This window comes from Rhinolophus ferrumequinum, chromosome 22 (assembly GCF_004115265.2).
Source record: "Rhinolophus ferrumequinum isolate MPI-CBG mRhiFer1 chromosome 22, mRhiFer1_v1.p, whole genome shotgun sequence".
In the NCBI taxonomy this organism is placed as follows: domain Eukaryota; kingdom Metazoa; phylum Chordata; class Mammalia; order Chiroptera; family Rhinolophidae; genus Rhinolophus; species Rhinolophus ferrumequinum.
This window is the reverse complement of record NC_046305.1, coordinates 13,201,435-13,221,519: the sequence shown is the minus strand read 5'-3', so window position 1 is coordinate 13,221,519 and position 20,085 is coordinate 13,201,435. Positions and strand designations below refer to the sequence as shown.

At 34.8% G+C, this 20,085-nt stretch overlaps 1 protein-coding gene and 1 pseudogene across 2 annotated transcripts in view; both read right to left on the bottom strand.

The window, feature by feature from the left end:
* The window catches only part of XPR1 (xenotropic and polytropic retrovirus receptor 1), a 138,923-nt gene that overhangs the window by 49,128 nt on the left and 69,710 nt on the right, over window positions 1-20,085 (bottom strand). For both annotated transcript variants that reach the window (XM_033092752.1, XM_033092751.1), the window contains exons 3-4: window positions 12,981-13,082; window positions 2,782-3,005 (exon numbers count right to left, since the gene is read on the bottom strand). In XM_033092752.1, the coding sequence (XP_032948643.1) occupies window positions 2,782-3,005; window positions 12,981-13,082 (326 nt within the window). The remainder of the gene's footprint in view (window positions 1-2,781; window positions 3,006-12,980; window positions 13,083-20,085) is intronic.
* LOC117015452 (NADH dehydrogenase [ubiquinone] 1 beta subcomplex subunit 3-like) lies at window positions 10,487-10,792 on the bottom strand (annotated as a pseudogene).

Here is a 20,085-nt window from a genome sequence, read left to right as displayed (position 1 = left end):
AATAATAAGCAGTATGAGTAGACAGAGCTGACTGAAGTTTTGAGGACTGAGTGAAATGGCAATGATTTCATAAAACAATTTACTAAAAGGATAAGACTCTTCTTTCTTATTTATTCATTTCAAGGTAGTAAGTAATCAGCAATAAAAAGAAACCCTAACCAAGAATCCTATTATTTCTATTTCAAAAAAATTAACAGAAGTCCTAAACTCAAAACATTTTTATTTCCATTTTCCTATGTATAATTATTCTCAAAATAGCTAATTTACATTATTTTGATTCTTTGATCAAAAGAGTATTTTCAGAAAACATTTTGGATTTATCACGCATGAACACATTTATAAATTCTCTGCTTTTTAAAGGAGTGCTATAGCTACGTATTTCCCCCCTACTACTATGCAAACATGTATGAACCAGCATGGAAAATGAAAGATCATCTATTTCTAACTTTCATTTTGCTTCCATCCATTCTCAGTTTGGGGACAGGAGTGCAAAGAAGAATCAGTAGAAAAGAAGTAGTGATCACACTTACAGGGTTTTGCTGATAATGGATAGGAGCTAGCACTTTTCCTCCATTTCTACAATATCAAAATCCTACTTTTCTACATTTTCAAATTCTGTTGTTGTTTGATCAACATGCAAAAAAAAGCAAGAGGGGCAGCTGGGTGGCTCAGTTGGTTGCAGCGTGAGCTCTAAGTAACAGGGTTGCCGGTTCAATTCCCTCATGGGATGGTGGGCTGCGCCCCCTGCAACTAAAGATTGAAAACGGCCACTGGATTAGGAGCTGAGCTGCGCCCTCCACAACTAGATTGCAGGATGACGACTTGGAGCTGATAGACCCTGGAGAAACACACTGTCCCCCGATATTCCCCAATAAAATTTATTTTAAAAAAAAGCAAGAAACTGTAGATTTGCAAGGTTCTTTAAACCAAGATCTCCCAAATTTGCTGATCACATATCCCCATTAGTAAAAAAAATTGAGCACTCACTCCAAATTAGGCTTTCACTGCTTGCTGGTTTGTTTACTTTTCCCCCCATACTTTACTGAATCATTTTAAACTCTCTTTGGGGTACATATACCATGACTTAGAGACTGCTTTCAAACAATTTTCCCTTCTTCTTATTCTCAAAGTAAATGTATTCATACAGAACAGATAGCTTCAAAGAACAGAGGATAGATCAAAACTTTTATAATTAATAATTATTTTTGTTTTCCCAAGGAGCTTTTTATAATGACCCAAAACAAAAGCTTCTGGGAAAGTTAATGAAATAAAATTTAACAAGGGTATTTGCCTGTAACACACAAGCATAATTAATAGAATATGACATGTTAATGTTTTATAGCATTAGAAAAAATAAATATATTTTTGTTTTTTAAAAATAAATTATAAAGCCTATCGATAAAGTTCAAAGGAAAGGAATCTTCCTTTATATATTTTCCCCCCGAAATTAACATTTTTATTAAATCAAGTTATAAAAATGTTCACTGTAGAAAAGTCAACAAGGGTTTTAACAAAACCAAAATATACCTTTTACACATATATGTATATATTAGCAGCAAACTACTTCTGAGATTTTTTTATGTTCTTTTAGTTTATTTTAAAGAAAGCATAAACAATGCATGTTGGTATGGAATGTCAACTAATCCATCTTTCTGTGACTGGGCCTTCTAGTACAAGTATTTTATGATTCTCATTAATGAATGCTAAGAACAAACCGAGTGTGACTAAAAAGTAGTGAAACAATGGCTGGTAGAATGTGTCTCACTACTTCTAGTCACGCAATATCTTTGAGAACAAATGAGCAACATATAAATAGTAATTGGGTGTGTATAAACTCAATTTTTAAGGTATAACAGCAGCCAACTAAAGCACTTAACATTTGACTGTAACTTTAAAAATTTGGTAATATACAAAATTTTAATCAAATCAGAAAAATACTTCAATCCCATACTGCTTATCAATTTTTTAAAATCTTCATAAAAATTCTGTATACAACCTACAAACTGCATGCAAAAGTGTATGTATATACAAACTTTTAGCTTTGACTGAATGTCTCAACTGAGATGAAGCCAAACTTCTTATTAAAATACATATGTAGAATATACAACTGAATTACCAACTGAAAGTGTCTAATAAAAGTTTCATCTTAGCTAATCAGAAATACTAACTATTGAAACTTCTGAGGCCAAAGAGGTATAATTCAGCTTCATATAATTTAGGCTTACAAATTAGCCAAATAAACAAGATTCGAAATTACAAACTGCCAACAAAAGAAATAAATTTTTCTCTTGATATTTCCTTCTAATAGCAAAAAAAGGAAATCTTTACATTGAACTTTGACTTTTTAAACAATTAAAATTATTAAAGAAATCTCACTAGTCTTCAAAAATACTAAATGGTATATAAATACCATGTCCTTACAGTTGAATTCTTCAGCTAGAATTGTTTTAAAAAATTTCCTTTGGATTGCTTCATTTAGCACTTCAAGTCTCCATCCTGCAACTCTGATAACTGGCTCAGATTGATCATATCAATCACATCTATCAGAACTTGCTACTGTGTGCGATAACATCAATGGAGAAACTGCACCAAATTTCAAAAACAACATAAGGAAAAAATTCAAGAATATGTAATATTAAAAAAATAAAAGTACAAAGAATAATGACACGCTAAGGACTTCCCTTTTTGGAATGGCTCATCAATACAGCTCAAGGTAATTCCATTTAGTATAATTTCTCAATTATTTAAAGGAGCCATTCTTCAGGGTAAGAATCTAAGTACCTGATAGTTCTGCAGCAGGATAAGACTGAGGTAGAACTCGCTGAAGGCCAGTTTAAGGTCTTTAATATTCCTATGTTGGACACGTTCCTCATGCGACAGGTGGAAGACTGGCTTTCGGCGCTGCCGCAGCGTGGTAACACCCGTGCTTTCTTTCTGAGCATCCAGTGAGGACTGCAGCTCATTCTGAAGAGTAGCAAACCTGCGCTGAGCCTCTGCGAGCTTTTCTATAGGAAATAAAACAGAATTGTCAAATCATCACGATAAAAATGGTGGTGAAAGTTCTCAGTGACTCGTCTAAATTTTTACTAATTATTCTAATTTGTTTCCCTAAAATTTCTAAGAAAAAACCGTTAACATGTAACAGTTAGAACTGGATATGAAAAAAATGTTTCAGTATAGCACACTCCTTTCATTCTATCCCACACTTCCCTCCCTGCAAAACCTCAAGTGTACCCTTTCTTTTTACAGATGAAGATATTGTATTTAAAAAGCCACTAAGAGTAAAAATGCAAAATGGTACAGCACACTGTAATTTGCAACAGTTTGGCAGTTCTCAAAAGGTTAAACATAGTTACCTTAAGATCCAGCAATTCCACTCCTAGGTATAAACACAAAAGAACTGAAAACATGTTCACATAAACTTGCATTCATAATACTCAAAAAGTGGAAACAACCCATATGTCCATTCACTGAATGGATAGGCGAAATACGGCATATATGTATAATGGAATATTATTAAGGCATATAAAAGAATGAAGTACTGATTCATGCTATAACATGGATGAATCTTGAAGACATCATGGTAGGTCAAAGAAGCCAGACACAAAATACCACATATTGTATGATACCATTTATAAAAATGTCCAGAGCAGGTAAATCTATAGAGACAGAAAGGAGACCAGTGGTTGCCAGGGTCTGCGGGGAAGAACAGAACAGGACAGAGATTTGTCCTCTCCAGAACAAATGTATTTTTCACATGATGTGCCTTCCCTGCTCATAATGAATGCTCCTGCTAGCACCACTGTTAAGTAGAACATCTTATCCATTTTCGTGATATTCCACACAGCTTTATTTCTGATCAAGGAACTCATTTCACAGCAAAGGCAGTAAAGCAATGGGAATATCCATGAAGTAAAATGGTCTTACCACATACCCAGAAATAGCTGGCCTAATAGAAAAGCTTAGTGAAATGAGTTGGGAGACAAAACTCTGAAAGAATGGGCTTCTGTCTTATAGGATGCAGTATTGAGAGCATTATATGGTACTGTCCCAACCATGGCCAAAACACAGTCTAGGAATCCAGGGGTGGAAGTGTAAGTGGTTTCTCTCACTCTAAACCTAATACTCCACTCACATAATTTTTGCTTCCCAATCTGCAACTTGAGCTCAGCCTGTTGGTTAGTTCTGAAGGGGAAATGCTTCTTTCAGAGGAATACAGCAATGGTTCCAATGAATTGAAAGACAAGACTGTACCTGGCCATTCTGGGCTCATCATACCACTGAACCAGTACGCAAAGAATGTGTTTAATGGTTAAAGTGATTGATTGCCAAGGGGACAGTGAGTTCTAGATACACAATAGGAGCAAGGAGGATTGTGTCTGCAACCCAGGAACTCTCTGGAACACATCCTAGTACTTCCATAACCAATAATAAAAGTTAATAAAAAACTATAGCAATCATAAAAAAGACAGAACTATTGAGGGTTCAGATCCTTCAAGAATTAAAGTTTGGGTCATCCCAACCAGTAAAAACACTGGCCAGCTGGAATTCTAGCTGAGGGCAAAGGAAATACGGAATGGGTGGTGGAAAAAGCAAATCACAGGTATTAACTATGGCCTTTTGGTCTTCTTCCTGTCTTTTACATATCTTATATTTTCCTATCTATCTCTCTGTGTTACATTCTGGGTATCTACTTCAACTCTATCTTCTGGTTTATAAATTCTCTCTTAAGCTCTACCTAATTTAGTTTAATTAAGACATTAATTTCAGTGATTATATTTTCATTTTTAAAAGTTCTAATTGGCTATTTTAAAAAGGCAATTTTGATAATTTCTTATTCTTTGCTCATGGTTTTGATACTCTTTTATGTCTCTATCCTAATTAAGCATACATTTTGTTTTCTAATAATTTTGCGTATTTTATGCAGCACTTTAGTGTTTTGTAATGAGAGGTTTTCAGGATTTCTTTCTAGTGTTCTATGTTGTAAGAAAAAGCACTATTCACCTGTTTTCAGATCTCACACCGAAGTCAAAGGGAAAATGAATCTCAGGGTTATTTTTATACGAGTTAAACATTTCTATTGCAAATGTGTTTGTCTTGTTATTTTATGATCAAACACAGTAGGGACCCTCTCGGTGCTTTCTTGGTTCACAGGGCAACTAGTATCTCAGTAATTTTTCATGATGCTCCTAGGCCTAAAAATATACCTACCACTTCTGTTTATTAAGTAGGTAGGTTCAAAGAACTTAAGTATTTATGCCTTAACCATTTAATAGCCAATTGAAAAAATATACACAATTAAAGACACATATATCATAAAAGATGTGAGGACTTAAATATATAAATTACTCTGCTGATAAAAAAAAAAAACTCAGGTAATTAGTAAGAGCCCACATCCAGAATATCGTAAGTAATATGATCAATTTTTATTGTTAAAGGAGTAATATATGAAATTGCTCTTTGTTTAGCTTCCTCAGCCTAAGTTGTCAATACATAAATTTTGTAATTATTTACATCTTTCATTACATGATATTTAAAATGTAAGAAGTCCAAAAAATGGAAAGAAAAGATCTGCTACCTGCTACGTGCCAGCAGTAAGTCAAGAAACCAATGCCTCTCCATCTGGCAAACCCCTTACTCATTTTACACGGCTAATCTCAAGTACCACTTTCTATGTAAAGTCTTTCTTGCCCAACAACTCTCAGGTACAATGTGAAGCTCCCTCCTTAGGGCCTCAAGGCACCACATACATGCATGGACAGCACCCTGCATAGAATTCTTTGTTTATATGTTTGCTTCATTGACTGAGTTCTCTGAGGGCAATGGTTCTACAATCTTCATTTTTTAATGAACAACTTATTTTTTAATAGAGTTTTTTCAGGTATACTTTACATACCATAGAATTCACCCATGGTAATAATTCAGTTTTCTGATTTTGAGTATATTTGTAGAGTTGTGCAAACATCACCACGATCCAATTTTGGAACATTTCCATCAGCCCCTACAGTTCTCATCCGGCTGTTGGCTGTCCTTTATATTTCCCTACCCTCATCCACAGGTAACCACTGATCGATCTGCTCTCTGTCTCCATAGATTGGCATTTCATGGACACTTTATATAAAGGAACCATACAATATGTAGTCTTTTGCGTCTGGCTTTAAATTAGCATAATGATTTTGAGGTTCAGAGCATGGATCAGTAGTTTGTTCCTTTCATTGCTGAACTGTATTTCATTGTGTGGATACACCATATTTTAAATACTCATCAGTTGATGGACATTTGGATTGTTTAGAGTTTTTTTACTATAAATTTTGCTATTAACATTCATGTACAAGCTTTTGTGTGGACTACCATCTTCACCATTGTATCATAAAAGCTTGCGTATAGCAGGCTCAATCCATGTTTGTTGAGTGAATGAATGAATGAATGAATATGTAGGGAAAAGTTCTCCGTAGTAATCCAAGTTCCTATATAGAAATATAGGAGAAATGAAAATTTCAGGGGTATTTTGATTTCTTTAAACAAGTGATTCTCTTTAAGGGCGAGACTATCTAGAAGAGCATATGGGAGAGACAGAGTCCCTGGGTGGGAGTAGGGAAATATAAAGGAGATGTTTATATTTGAAAGAAATCATATCCAATATAGTAATATTCAATATTACTATAGTTATGGAGAATTTTATACGTATCAAAAGGGGCATAGGTTTAAAAAGGATGAAAAACACTGCTTTTGACAAGTGCCCAAATCTATTTTGTAATGACATCTCAATTTTCAGACCTCCAAAAAACTCAAACATATGGGACAGCACAAAACCTGGAAAAAGGTTTTGTGTATATAAGAACATACTTTGGTCTATGAATGAAAAATCTACAAATACGCTTATAAGAAATAATATATGGTGATGGAAAGAGACTGACTCTAGGTGATGAACATACAATGTGATATATATAGATGATGTATTCCAGAATTGTACACCTGAAATCTATATAACTTTGCTAACAGTGGTCACCCCAATAAACTTTAATTGAAAAATAAATAAAATAAAAATGATTATTTCAAAGTAATTTTATAAATATTGATGAAAACACCCTATTTGGCAATAAATTCCAATTTCTACTCATGCCAGGAAATCAAGTGACTGTGAATGAGAACTGATTATTTTAATATATACTTAATGCTATCAGATCTCATATAAAAAATATTTGACAGACATTTCCAACAACCATTCAAGAACTTTCAAAGCACCTATGTGCCCCTCAAAGGGCTAAAATAAGGGTTAACAAGATATTCAGTTTTCACCAGATTTATGTATTTGTTTTACTTTTAGAAAAAGTTATTTCAGAACTACAAGCTATCTTCAGAATAGCAAAGCTGTTACATCGTTCTGCAATTGAAGAATAGGTCTTGACAGAATAAAGTTAGTGTCCTAGAATACTTTTATTGTTTACTTCTCCTGCAATATTATCAACATTTATGGACCTCAATGTGAATTCAAAATACAAAGTAACTTTATAAGAATGTTGACCCATCATAGACAATTCAGGATAGTTAATCATGTTACACTGCATGCAATTTTTGTTCTGCTTTTATCTGGTATTCTTAATACTGCAATTGTTACACCTCAAATACTGAAGTCTAAAATCTCCATGTGTGAATAAAACATCCTATTCCTCCAATTTTCTTTCTAATCACCAACTTACTCCTTATTCTTTACAACTCCAGCCTCCGCAGACTATTTGTTACCCTCCTCACCCCTAAATATATCATGTACTTTAACGTCACTATGCCTCTGGATACTTTTTCCCTTGCCCTGGGACACTACTCTCCAACTCCCCGACCTTTAGCCCCAAACACACTCCTCCAATGGCATTTGGCAAACGCCCATACATTTGCAAAGGTACTTCTTCTGGAGGCTTTTCTTCAATCTCTTTCTTTTCCTCCAAGAAAAGTCAATGCTTCATGTCTGTTCCACAGTACTTTGCAAAACTCTAAAATGCCATGTATCATGTGGTACACATAAAGTAGATATAACTGGTAAATAAACTCTGATATTTTCTATTCAACTACATTTAAGTCATATTTTAAAAAATTCCGGTGGTAACCCCGGTACTTTACTTTCCTGACCCATTTATTGGGCCTCAACCTATAGTTTAAAAGAGCATTAACTTAGATGATAGTCTGCTTTTTTTGTGAAGATGCCATCCTAGAACTGTGTTACTCTATGACCATGGGCATTCCCCAACCTTTCAGTCTTAGAAAGAAACACAAGAAAAGGGAGGAGGGCAGGAGGAGGAAAGAAGAGAAAGAAAATGAAGCTGGTTTCACATGGCTTGTTTTTAATAGAAACTTATCAATCACTTTTTTTTAACAAAATGAAGAAAGAAAAATTTATTCTGGATAATATATAAAACTTTTTAATTTTCATCAGATGTGTTAACAAGAAAGCAAGACAGACTGATTGCTTTAATTCACCTCCCCCACCCGCATCCCCCCATCTTCTAATAGTAACTGATTCTGTTGTAATGAGCTCAAAATTCAAGAGAGTGATGATATAGGAAGAAATGCTGCGCCCATGGGAATTTTAAACATTATAGACCAATGATCACCCTACTTAAATACACATCTAATCTACATTTTAATACACATATAAGCAAAGAGCAAAACCAGCCACTAAGTCAGTTTAAATATGTGGGTACTACATACAGAAAATCACTTGTAAAATGAACATTTAGTATTTCAGTGAAAGAGATTCTTATGTTTCATTACACATACTCAGTGGTAATAATAATATAAAGTGTCTCAATAAGAATAAAGAAAAACAAACATAATAGCATAATAGGATTATAAGGATAACTGTATAATAGGAACAGTTTGAGTAATTATTATCCAATTGGTCTTGGATTTCTATGAAGCCTGAAAATATTTAACTAAGAAATAAATCTGTTTCTATTGCCATGATTTTCCTACTTATAAATAACACTACTGCAATCTCCTTTCTTCCCTCCTTCACTCCCTCCTTTGTGGTATGAAAGGAAAAGCACATAACATTGCTGTGAGTTCCTAACATAAAAACTGAAGCCAAAAAAATTAGGATAGGCTCAAAAAAACTGAAACTGTTTAGAAACAAAGGAAAAAGCTCTTGGCTATTTAAAACATACTAATCAATAAAAAGGGCTTGCCTGTTTTTATTGTGGAATATTAAAAGCAACAGATACATTCTGTGTGTGTGGTTTTTTTTAATGTAGGCCCATAAAACCACTGCTGAGAAGCTAAGCATTTTTTTGTTTGTTTCTTTTTGCAGAATATATTCCAATTTATTGAAGATCAATTAAGTTGCGCTTTGAAGCTAAGTATTTTGAATGGAGAAAAAGCAAACTGGTTCAAGAAAGAAGAAACATGTTGTAACGTGAAGTGTTTACCATCACCAATGGAAAAGGACATACCTGGTCACCACAAAAATGGTTTCTAACATTACAGCCTTCAGGATTGACACCATTTTTAGTGTTGGAAGAGACCTGGGAGACTTTTAGATCAGTGATTAGTAATGTTATCACCAAAAAGGACTACTTTAAAAAATTACTCTCTCTTCCCGTGGCTTTCAAATATTAAAAAGATTGTATCTACAAATCTAAATAAATCCTCAGATCTTATCAACCAAAAATAGGTAATAAAAAATAAAGCGCAAGAAAATAACTTATATCAGATTTTCTGAAATATTGAAAATAGCTTCTGACTCCTCACATATGCAATCCTAGCGGGCTGGAAATCAATTTGCTCATTTTACAAGCAAGTGTATATATAAGTATAGAAGTATAGGAAGGTTAAATGGTAAACTTCTTCTAAAGAAAGTAATAAGGTTCAAAAATCCAAAATGTAATTGGTAGGTAACAGAACTGCTATGAAAATAAATAGCCACATTATGGTAGTATTCATTCTCTGTTTTGTTTGTTTGGCTTTTATAGCATTTGTTTTGGGTATTAAAAGGTTTCAGTCAAGACTATAACTCACTTAGAAAATGACCATTTTTAGCTGACCATCACATATTTTTGTGAGACGTACGTGGGTGGAGGTAGGTGTATAAGCTGAACTCACTCCTGTATTAGTTACAGTTTTTCATGTGCCCTAGTGTCTGAGCATTGCAGTCTACAAGACAATCTGCCAATGAAAAGGTGGCTAAATAAGGAGAAAAATGATACTCTCTACAAGTGCCAAATTCTATTTCTGTCAATCATGTCTTCATATTACCCATCACTTCCTGACCTGGCAAAAAGTCAGTCTGAAGACTATCAATTTGTACCTACTCTGTGATGACATCAAGAGACATGCCCTAATGTCCCTGCCAACACACACAGAAAAAGGAAGTCATTAAATCATAGTTAGCCCCCAAGTTTTTAATAGTAGAAAGACTACAATTATTATTTTATCTATTTATTTATTTATTTTTACAGTGAAGAAATCTTATCTTTATAAGACAGTGAGGAAGCCACTAAGATACTTCCAGGTATTCTCCACAGTGATGCTTCTTATCTTCCTTCTTGGACTCCAGGTAATATTCAGCCCCACAGCTATCACACATGCAACAAATCCCCATGTAATGCACCGACAAAGGAAACACTGTTTGCAAAGCCACCCATGTATCTCCAAGCTTCACTGCGGCCCCATGGATCCCTTAGCCCTCGTGCAGCCACCTTCTCCTGGACAGTTTCTAATGGTGTCCCTTCTATCTCCCACTGTTTATAATCTGGAAGTTCCATCTTACTATGACGATGTCATGTCCATGTTCATGGGCCATGTCTGACAGCAAACTGACCTCTCAGGACATTCAATCTAGAATTATTGTTGAAAAGTAACCAAGTCTAAGATATCATTTTTCAAACCAAGGCTGGTAATCCAATACAGGTTCATGAAAGCAATTTAGTGGGTCATAAATTAACATTTTAAAATTCAAATAGAAATAATTAAATAGAGAAAATAGAATATACAAATAATAGAATACCGTATGACAAGCAGTAAGGATAAGGATTGTTTCATGACAAAAGTTAATTATTTAAATATATTGCATATACACACATATACAGGTGCACACAAACATAAGACACACATATCTATGTGTAACTCAAATATGAAAGGTATGTACTTATTGTTAACAATAGATATTTTTCTTTGTAAACTAAAACATTTATTCTTTGTGACCTCAATTATCCATTTAGAATTGGGCTCAGAGATTCCTTCCTCAAAAAATCATAGTAAAAAACAATGCGAATAAACTTGACCTCATCTGTTTTTCTTTGACAGCCTTAGATCACATCCAGTAGCCTTTTCTCAGTCTAAATACGCTTTCTCTTTCAGTCTCCTCTTCCTCATTCTACATGACATGACTACCTATACTGCTGGTTCCTCTCTATCCTTCTACCTCCTTATTATGGAACTTATCTTTGTCCTTGAATATTGCCATTCCTTCTGTACATTTTCCCCTTGCTGAAAATCTTTCCATTTGCATGTTTTAAACAATATTTCTATTTCATCTCTGCCTTCTAAGCACCTATGATGTAGTGAGGAGGACATGTGCTATGCCCCTTCCTTTAATGGCTCTGCCTTTGCATAAACTGTTCCCTCTGCCCAGGAAGAAGTCCAACTATCAATGCAAGATGAGGAGGAGAACACAGAGGTAAGATATTTGCTTCCTTTTTTGTTTATTTTTTTTCTTTGAAAGGAATGACTTGCTAAGGAGACTAAACCAGTAGAAAGGGAAGTTAATGATGCATTTATACCATAATTCTTGGAGGAGATAATTACTGGAGCAAGCTCTCAAGGAACTGAAATTCAGTCAGTAGTTGTAGAGATTTTTCCATGGACTTAAGAGGGATACCTTTTCTATAAAGACTGGAGGAAAATGACTAAGGGTAAGAAAGTCTATAGGTATTTGGGGACATAATGGCCTAGATCGGCATAAGTATTATACACCAATAGGAGGTGAAGGCCTTTATTTTTATTTGCAAAGTAGGAGAGTAAGGAGCATGATGGGGAAGATAGGTCACAGAATCCAAGAAAATGATATAGGGTTTAGATGAACAATTTGGAGTATGGAAAAGGGCATTGATGAGGACCTACAGGAAGCTTTGAGGACACAGTTAAGAATGTAACAATGAGTTTACAGTGGTTCCCATTTGTTCTGCTGTATGACTTTTTTCCAGCTGTCCTAAGCAGCCCAGGGGTAGGCATGAAGGAGGCCAACGGCTAGATGCGTCCACAGCTGGAGTTCGCTAGGCAGAAGCATTACAAGGCAATAAGGGCAAAGGGATTAAAAGCACTAGGGACAGAGTACATAAAATAACTGATAGAGACGTTAATCCTGGGAGGGGCCTGACAACTGGAATACAATGAGGGAGTCAAGGAACCTGAGTTGAGCTCTGGGAGATGGAAAAACAGATGTTAAAAAGGTAGGGGAGTAAATATATACAGAACTATTTTTTAAAGAGTAAGACATAAAGAAACACAAGTCCTAATGTTTTCTTCTCAACTCCAGTTACATCTTGTAGATGCCACTCTGCAGACCACGCTCCAGAGAGGAGTGTTCTGCAACGCAGTGAACAGGCATGAAACTGACGTTTACCAAAAAGCTGGAACTGTAATTCAGCTCTGGGAGAAATGATAAAATCAAGTTTCTGACTCTTTCAAGCACTGGACTGGGCTATAGTGAAGTTCTAGCAAGGTACTGCTTCACAGTGAGGTCCTGAAATCCTTGCAACTGCAAGAGAACCTAGGCAATGACCACCTAAGGCTTATTACTAAACACTGAGGTACCTGATGCGTTCCCACCTCAGCCAAAGAAAATGCCCACATCAGTGCAGCACAGCAAGGAAAACACGTCCCAATGTTTAAATGATGATCAGAAGTTTAAACAATGACATGGTAGAGTTTCTCCTCCCTTAGCAGCAGAAACTGTCTCTTATGTGTTGTACCAAAACACAAACACTCACCTGAATAAAATGTGTTGATTTTGGCAAGTTCCTTTTCACAGGTTTGGAAAAATTTTTCTTCAAACTTGGCAAAATACCTCTTTACCGTGTCCTCATCAGTAACTGAAAGCAAGGAAAACAGTATTTAAGTTTAATGTCTGAAGGCCAATTAGGAAAACTAAGGAAATAAAATTTAAAGTTACTCCTTTCTTAGTTTTCAAAATAACAACAACAGACGTATTTCTTTGGAAAAAATGAACTGTGAACCAAATACAAAAAAAACTAATCAAAGGCCTCTTCACAGGAACACAATTATTTTTTTTAACTGAATGAGACTCTAAAGTTCTACTACAATGAATATACAGTGGTGAAGAAAATAAGTCTTCTAAGACTTCAGAAGAGAAACACTACTGTATAGCGGTGTCAAGGACGAGTCAAGGTGTTGGCAGTTGAAATGAACAGGACTCTGCAAGAGAGTAGATTAAATACTTCACGGGAAAAAAGATGCAAGAGAAAATGAAGACACGAATACGTAATATGCTTCTGGTAAAAAATGAGTTGATTGTTCTGTCTATATTAAATTGCTATCTACTTATTTTTACTTTAGCTGCACCAGACCCAGAAAAAGAGATTTAGACGGATGGTTATAATTTAGGTATTCCAAACCTCCAGTTGCAGGGTAAGAACATAAATGAGTTGAGCTAGTGGGTGACTACCCAAGTGTGGTGATAAATGACAACCACCACGGTCAGGATGAGGAGTGGTATAGATTCTGGCAAACTGGAGAGCACCTGTCCATCTAGTTAGTTGCTGCCATGTGGTGATATGTGGCCCAGGTTATCAGATCTTCCAATTTTTCAGGAGAAGCCATAAACCTAGATATTTTATAAAAATACTGAGTGGGCTAATCAATGTATGTCTCTGCAGGCTGGATCCACTTTGTGAGTTCTGTCATACTGCACACAGCTTTACTGAATCCCTTAAATACAGATACATATGTATCTTCAGGAACCCCCAAGCCTAAAAGGATACATTTCTTGCCCAAGTGAGGTATGACTAGACTCCAGATGCTAATCATAATACAGAACCATCCTATTTCTGAATCTCTGGGGCACTTTAAACTTGAAATATCTAAAAAAAAGTATCTGTTTTTTTTATGTCCCCCAGATGCCCCAAATCTTAGTGCAACCCAAGAAATTCTTAAACAATTCACCTGTCCAGGAATAAGAGAAACAGTATTTCCCTTAGTAATACTCAAAACAAATATACCTATACACACTAATTCACAGTGCCACAGGTATTTCAAAGAAAAACAAAATCTTAAAATGAAGTTTTAAAAAGCATGTTGAATCTAATCATTTCATTTCAATACAAATGTAAAACAAAATTAGTACACAAAAGCTTTACATACACACACCCACAATCTATTTCTTATGCTTTAGAACTGAATAGATAATGCAGTATTCTATTGATTTTGCAGTAAAGAAGGGATGCCACTTTAACTTCCTCATGTAAGCTAAGCAATTTAGGTACAATAAAGACTACAGCTACTCAAGGCCACTGAGAATTATTTTTTCTAAACATAAAGAAGGTCAAATCTTTTTTTTAAGCTAACCTTGAGTGAAAGATGCTCCATGGCAAAAGATGCTATTCTTATGATCACATCTAGCTATAGCTGATTTAAAATAAGAGAAATATCTTATTCTACTTAATTACTTTCTTTTTTCCCCCATTTTTATTTTATTCTCTATAATATTGTTAGGAGAGAAGACACAAAAGCAAAAAATGGGCTTGGTCACATTTAATTTGTTTCCCTTTAAACAGACAACTTTCATTAACCTAATCTGATGGAAATAAACTTTTTCAGCAAAGTAATTTAAACATAGTTTCTGTTTTAAAAATAATTTTAACATACGTATATTAATGTTCATATAGAAATTGCATACTCAGCAACATCTACTATCTAAATATTACTAAGAACCTAGAAAGGAAAAAAATCTAAGCCTCTGAGAAACTAAAACATATGTAATAAATTTTATGTATTAAAGGATGAACATTCTATCCATGAATCAATCTCATGAATTCTTCATTTCCTCAATTTAGAGACTGTTTATCTAAAATATTATCAATCTATTATGTAGTTTCCTAATATACATATAACTTAATAGCCACCAATCAGAAGAGGGCAGAGTAAGGTTACAGCAACACTAGGAAGTAATAGCAAACAGAGTAAAGAGGAAAAAAAAACAACTATAGATAAAAATAGCAAGAATAGCTCTGCAAAATAAATTAAATGAAGGAAAATGTTCTGTCATTTTAGATTTCCATAGACACAGTAACCAACTGCGATTAGAAGCACACTATTTATTGGTAAGTGAATTAGCAAAACACAATAAAAAAAACAGAAGAGAGTGCCCAGAAATAAATCTGTATATACACAGATTCAGATAAAGGGGGCTTCAAACGAGTGATAGAAGAATGAGCTATATAATAAATAGGGTTGGGTCAGTTGACCATCTATTTAAATTAACTCCAAATGGAGTGAAAGAAACAATATTATAAAATACTAGAAAAAACAATAAGTCTACATGGGGAAAGTCTCCCTAAACACTACACAAACAGGCCATAACGGGAATAACTGACATTCTCACAAAATGAAGTATCTCCATTCCACAAGATACCATAAGCAAAGTTAAAAGACAAGAAGAGACATGGAAAAAACATACCTGCAACATTTAAAATAAAGGATTCATTTGTAAAATATATTTTTAAAAATTCTTCCAAAACAATATTAAAAAAATATTCTATAAGAAAAATGGGTAAATTAGAGCAATTCATAGAAAAACACAAATGGCCAATGAACAAATAAAAAAGATGCTCAACATCCTAGATATAAGATAAATATAACTTTAAAATAATGAATAATTTTTCAACCATCACATTGGCAATGGCGAAGGTATAAGAACACTCTCAGTTCCTGTTGGTAGAAATGTAAATTTGTAAACCCTTTTAGGAAGATAATCAGACAGTCTACCAAAATTTTCATTGTGTTCAATCTCACATGTAGGAAATATACTCTAAAGGAATATCTATACAAATGGGTGTATGTGCAAGGATGCCATGCACCATTATTTTTAATAATGATGAAGAAAACAAAGTGATGTCCAACGAAAGGGGAACAGTTTAATAAACTACAATAATATCACATAACACTATGCAGCCATTTAAAAAATAATACACGTATATCCTGATATGTCTGAAAATCCCAAAACACACTGTTGAGGGAAAAATTTATATAATAGAATATATACGGCATGATCTCATTTATGAAAAAATATGTGTATAAATTCATATTAATATGTACATCCATAGAAAGATTGGAAGGATGCATATCAAACTACTAATTATGGTCCTCTACTTTGAAAGAGGAGTAGATATGAGAGGAATTCTAACGTTTTGCTATATCTACACTTATTGTATTGTTTGAACCTATTACAATGAAACATATTCTGAAGGATATATAAATTATATCGTATAAATAAAGGGTATTATTAACTAGAAGAAAAAGAGAAACATGTCACATCCAAATTTCTAAATCATACAAGTACACAGTAAAACCTAACCAGCATAACTAATTGAAAAGAGTATCGATACCAGAATTTAGAGGTACATAATTTCAGTTAGGAGTTGGTAGAATGCTGATTTACAAAACATCAATTTCTATTACCAGATGCTTCCTATAACCTATCTCCTGAATAATGTTGGAAATCAGTAACTCTAAATTGGAGGAACAGAGAATGTCAGTGTTCAGAAATCAACTACCCTGTTTCCCCGAAAATAAGACCTAGCCGGACCATCAGCTCTAATGCGTCTTTTGGAGCAAAAATCAATATAAGACCCGGTCTTATTTTACTGTAATATAAGACCCGGTCTTATCTAATATAATCTTATATATATCTAATATATATCTTATATTATCTAATATAAGACCGGGTCTTATATTGATTTTTGCTCCAAAAGACGCATTAGAGCTGATCGTCCGGCTAGGTCTTATTTTCGGGGAAACACGGTAATACAATTCCCTTGTTTTACAGGTAAGGAAATATAGGTGTACAGAGCCTAGATAACATGAGGTTCCCCCCTTCCCTTGTAAGAATGTAACTTTTATAAAGACTCACTGGATATTCTTAATATAAAATAAAGAATATCAGAATGACTACTATGCAAATCAAAACCACAATGCCACTTTATACCCAGTAGGATACCAATAATAAAAAAGGCAGACAATAACAAATGCTAGCAAGGATGGGAGAAATTGGAACGCTCATGTACTGCTGATGGGAATGTAAAATGGTACACACACTTTGGAAAACAGTTTGGCAGTTCCTCAAAAACTTAAATATGGAGTTAATATGTAATTCAGCAATTCCATTCTAGGTATATACCCAAGAGAAGTGAAAACATATGTTTGCACAAAAATTTATACATAAACGCTCATAGCAGCATTATTCATAATAGCCAAAAAGTGGAAACATTCCAAGAGTCTATCAACCGATGAATGGATAAACAAAAGAGGGCACATCCATATAATGGAATAGTATTTAGCCACAAGAAGGAATGAAGTACTATTACAGGCTATAGCATGGAGGAACCTTGAAAACATAATCAAAGGGAAAGAAGCCAGACCACATGTTGCATAATTCCACTTATAAGAAATGTCCAAAAATGCAAATCCATAGAGACTGAAAGTAGATTAGTGGTTGTCAGTGGCTGGGTAGGGGAGACTGGGGAGTAATGAAATGTTCTGGAATTAGATAGTGGTGTTGGTTGTATAAACCTGTGAATATATAAGAAACCACTGAATTATACACATTTAAAGGGTGAATTTTATGGTATCTGAACTATATTTCAATAAAAAATATTTTTATCTCTAAGTTTAAATAACTCTATAACAGAAACACTGTTATAAATTAAAGCATATTCATTTATTTATTCAACAAATAATTATTGTATCTATAAAATGCTCAGCTCTCTGCTAAATGCTAGGGATATAATGATGAGCGAGATAGATGTGCTCCTGCCCTCGTTTGCATTCTAGTGACTGCAGCAGGAAAACACCCCACACAAATAAACAAAGAATTACAAACTGAAGAGTGTTATGAAGGCAACTAACGGTACTGAGATAGAGGGTAGAACTAGGATGGATGACTATCCTTTTTGGCGGGATAAGGGATGGTCAGAAAAGACCTCTCCTTCTGAGATGACATTTACTCTGAAACCTGAACCTAAAGGATAAAAACGAACAAGGGCAAAATGATTCTCGACAGAGGCAACAATGTATTAGGAGAGAAACGAGGATATCTGAGGACCTGCAAGCAGGTCAAAAGTGGACAGAAGATAAGGGTAGGAGGTCAGGTTACGGAAGGAGACAAAGTCCTTTACCTGCAGGAAGGCCAAGTTGAGGAGTCTGAATTTTATTCTAAGCAGTGGGAAGTATTGAAGGGTTTTAAGGAGGAGTCTAAAAAGTAGGTGGAAAAGTATAATTAGTTTACTTTTACTAAACGATAACATAAAAGAGCATTTCCCAGGACATTAGGTATGTGAATGAAGGAGAATTCCAAGGAATTCAAGTAAGTTCGGGAAATATGAATATCAACAGAGATAAGCTGATCTCTTTAAGGTAGTAGTTCTCTTGGGGCGGCTGGTTGCCTCAGTTGGTTAGAGCACAGTGCTCGTAACACCAACGTTTCCGGTTCGATTCCCACATGGGCCAGTGAGCTGCGCCCTCCACAACTAGATTGAAAACAAAAACAATGACTTGATGGGCCCTGGAAAAACACACTGTTCCCCAATATTCCCTAATAATTTTTTTTTTTAAAAAAAATGCTATTAAAAAAACAAACAAACACAAAAAGTAGTAGTTCTCAAATGGGGACAATTTTGCCTCCCAGGAATCACTTGGCAATGTCTGGAGGCATGTTTGGTTATCAAACTGGGAGGGTATGACTGGAGTCGACCGGATATAAGCCAGGGATACCACCTTCTCTTTCCAAAATGTCTACAGGGCCAAGGGTGAGAAACTCTGCTTCAAGGCACGAGGAGCTTTATTAAGCTAATATACATTGTTGTTATTCTATGAGAAAGAGACTTAGTATACGGTGTTTCCCCAAGTTATTTTTAAGGGTACAATCCTTCTTGGTTGGGTGAAGGGGGAATAACAAGGGGAAGGTGAGGAAGAGGGTGGAGAGTCTCTACGAAAATTTCCAGGAACATTATTTTGTGCAACACTAGTTTGAGAGGCACTAACTTTAGTATCACCACCACCTCTTTGTATTTTTATATTCCATATGCAAGTTTCTATGACTTCTTAGCGTCTCAAAAACTACTCATAAATGAGAACTGATAAATAAAAATTAATATGTGACTAGGTTCCATCAAATATAGAAAGAATATTTAGCACTATTGGTTTTATGCTTTTATGAAAAAAAGGTGGGTTTTTTAAGTGTGATTTACAAAATAGGAATAAATAACTTGAAATTCTATTTTTTCCCCAAATGCTACTCCATCACCAGATGGGTGAATTAAATAAAGCATATGGCAAAGATGATTTCATACACGTTACTCTAAAATCACTGGTGTAGTAGAAATAGAATTGGGAGTCATTCACTCAGTAAGTATTGAATGAACCTGGAAATGAGGCGGGTGCTAGGAATTCAATGATAAACAAAATACACAAAAACTTTGCCCTCAGAAATTGCACTCTTCCTGAGGAAACAGACTTGAATCAAATAATCACACAAATATACAAACTGTAATATAAGTTTTGAAGAAGATGAGAAAACATGCACTGGGACCTAGCTGGTCTTAAGGACTCGGGGGGAAGGGAGGAATCTCTGAATAAGTGTCATCTGACATGAAATCTGAAGTCTAAATAGGTATTGGCTTGGAGCAGCAGAAGTGCTCCACGCAGCAGGAAGAGCGTAGATAGAGCAAGACACTGCAGAAGATACAGAGAGAACAAACTGATGTTTGCTAGAAGGGAGGCGGGTGGAGGGAAGGGTGCAAAGGGAGAAGGGGATTAAGAAGTACAAACTTCCAGTTATAAAATAAGCCATGGGATGTAATG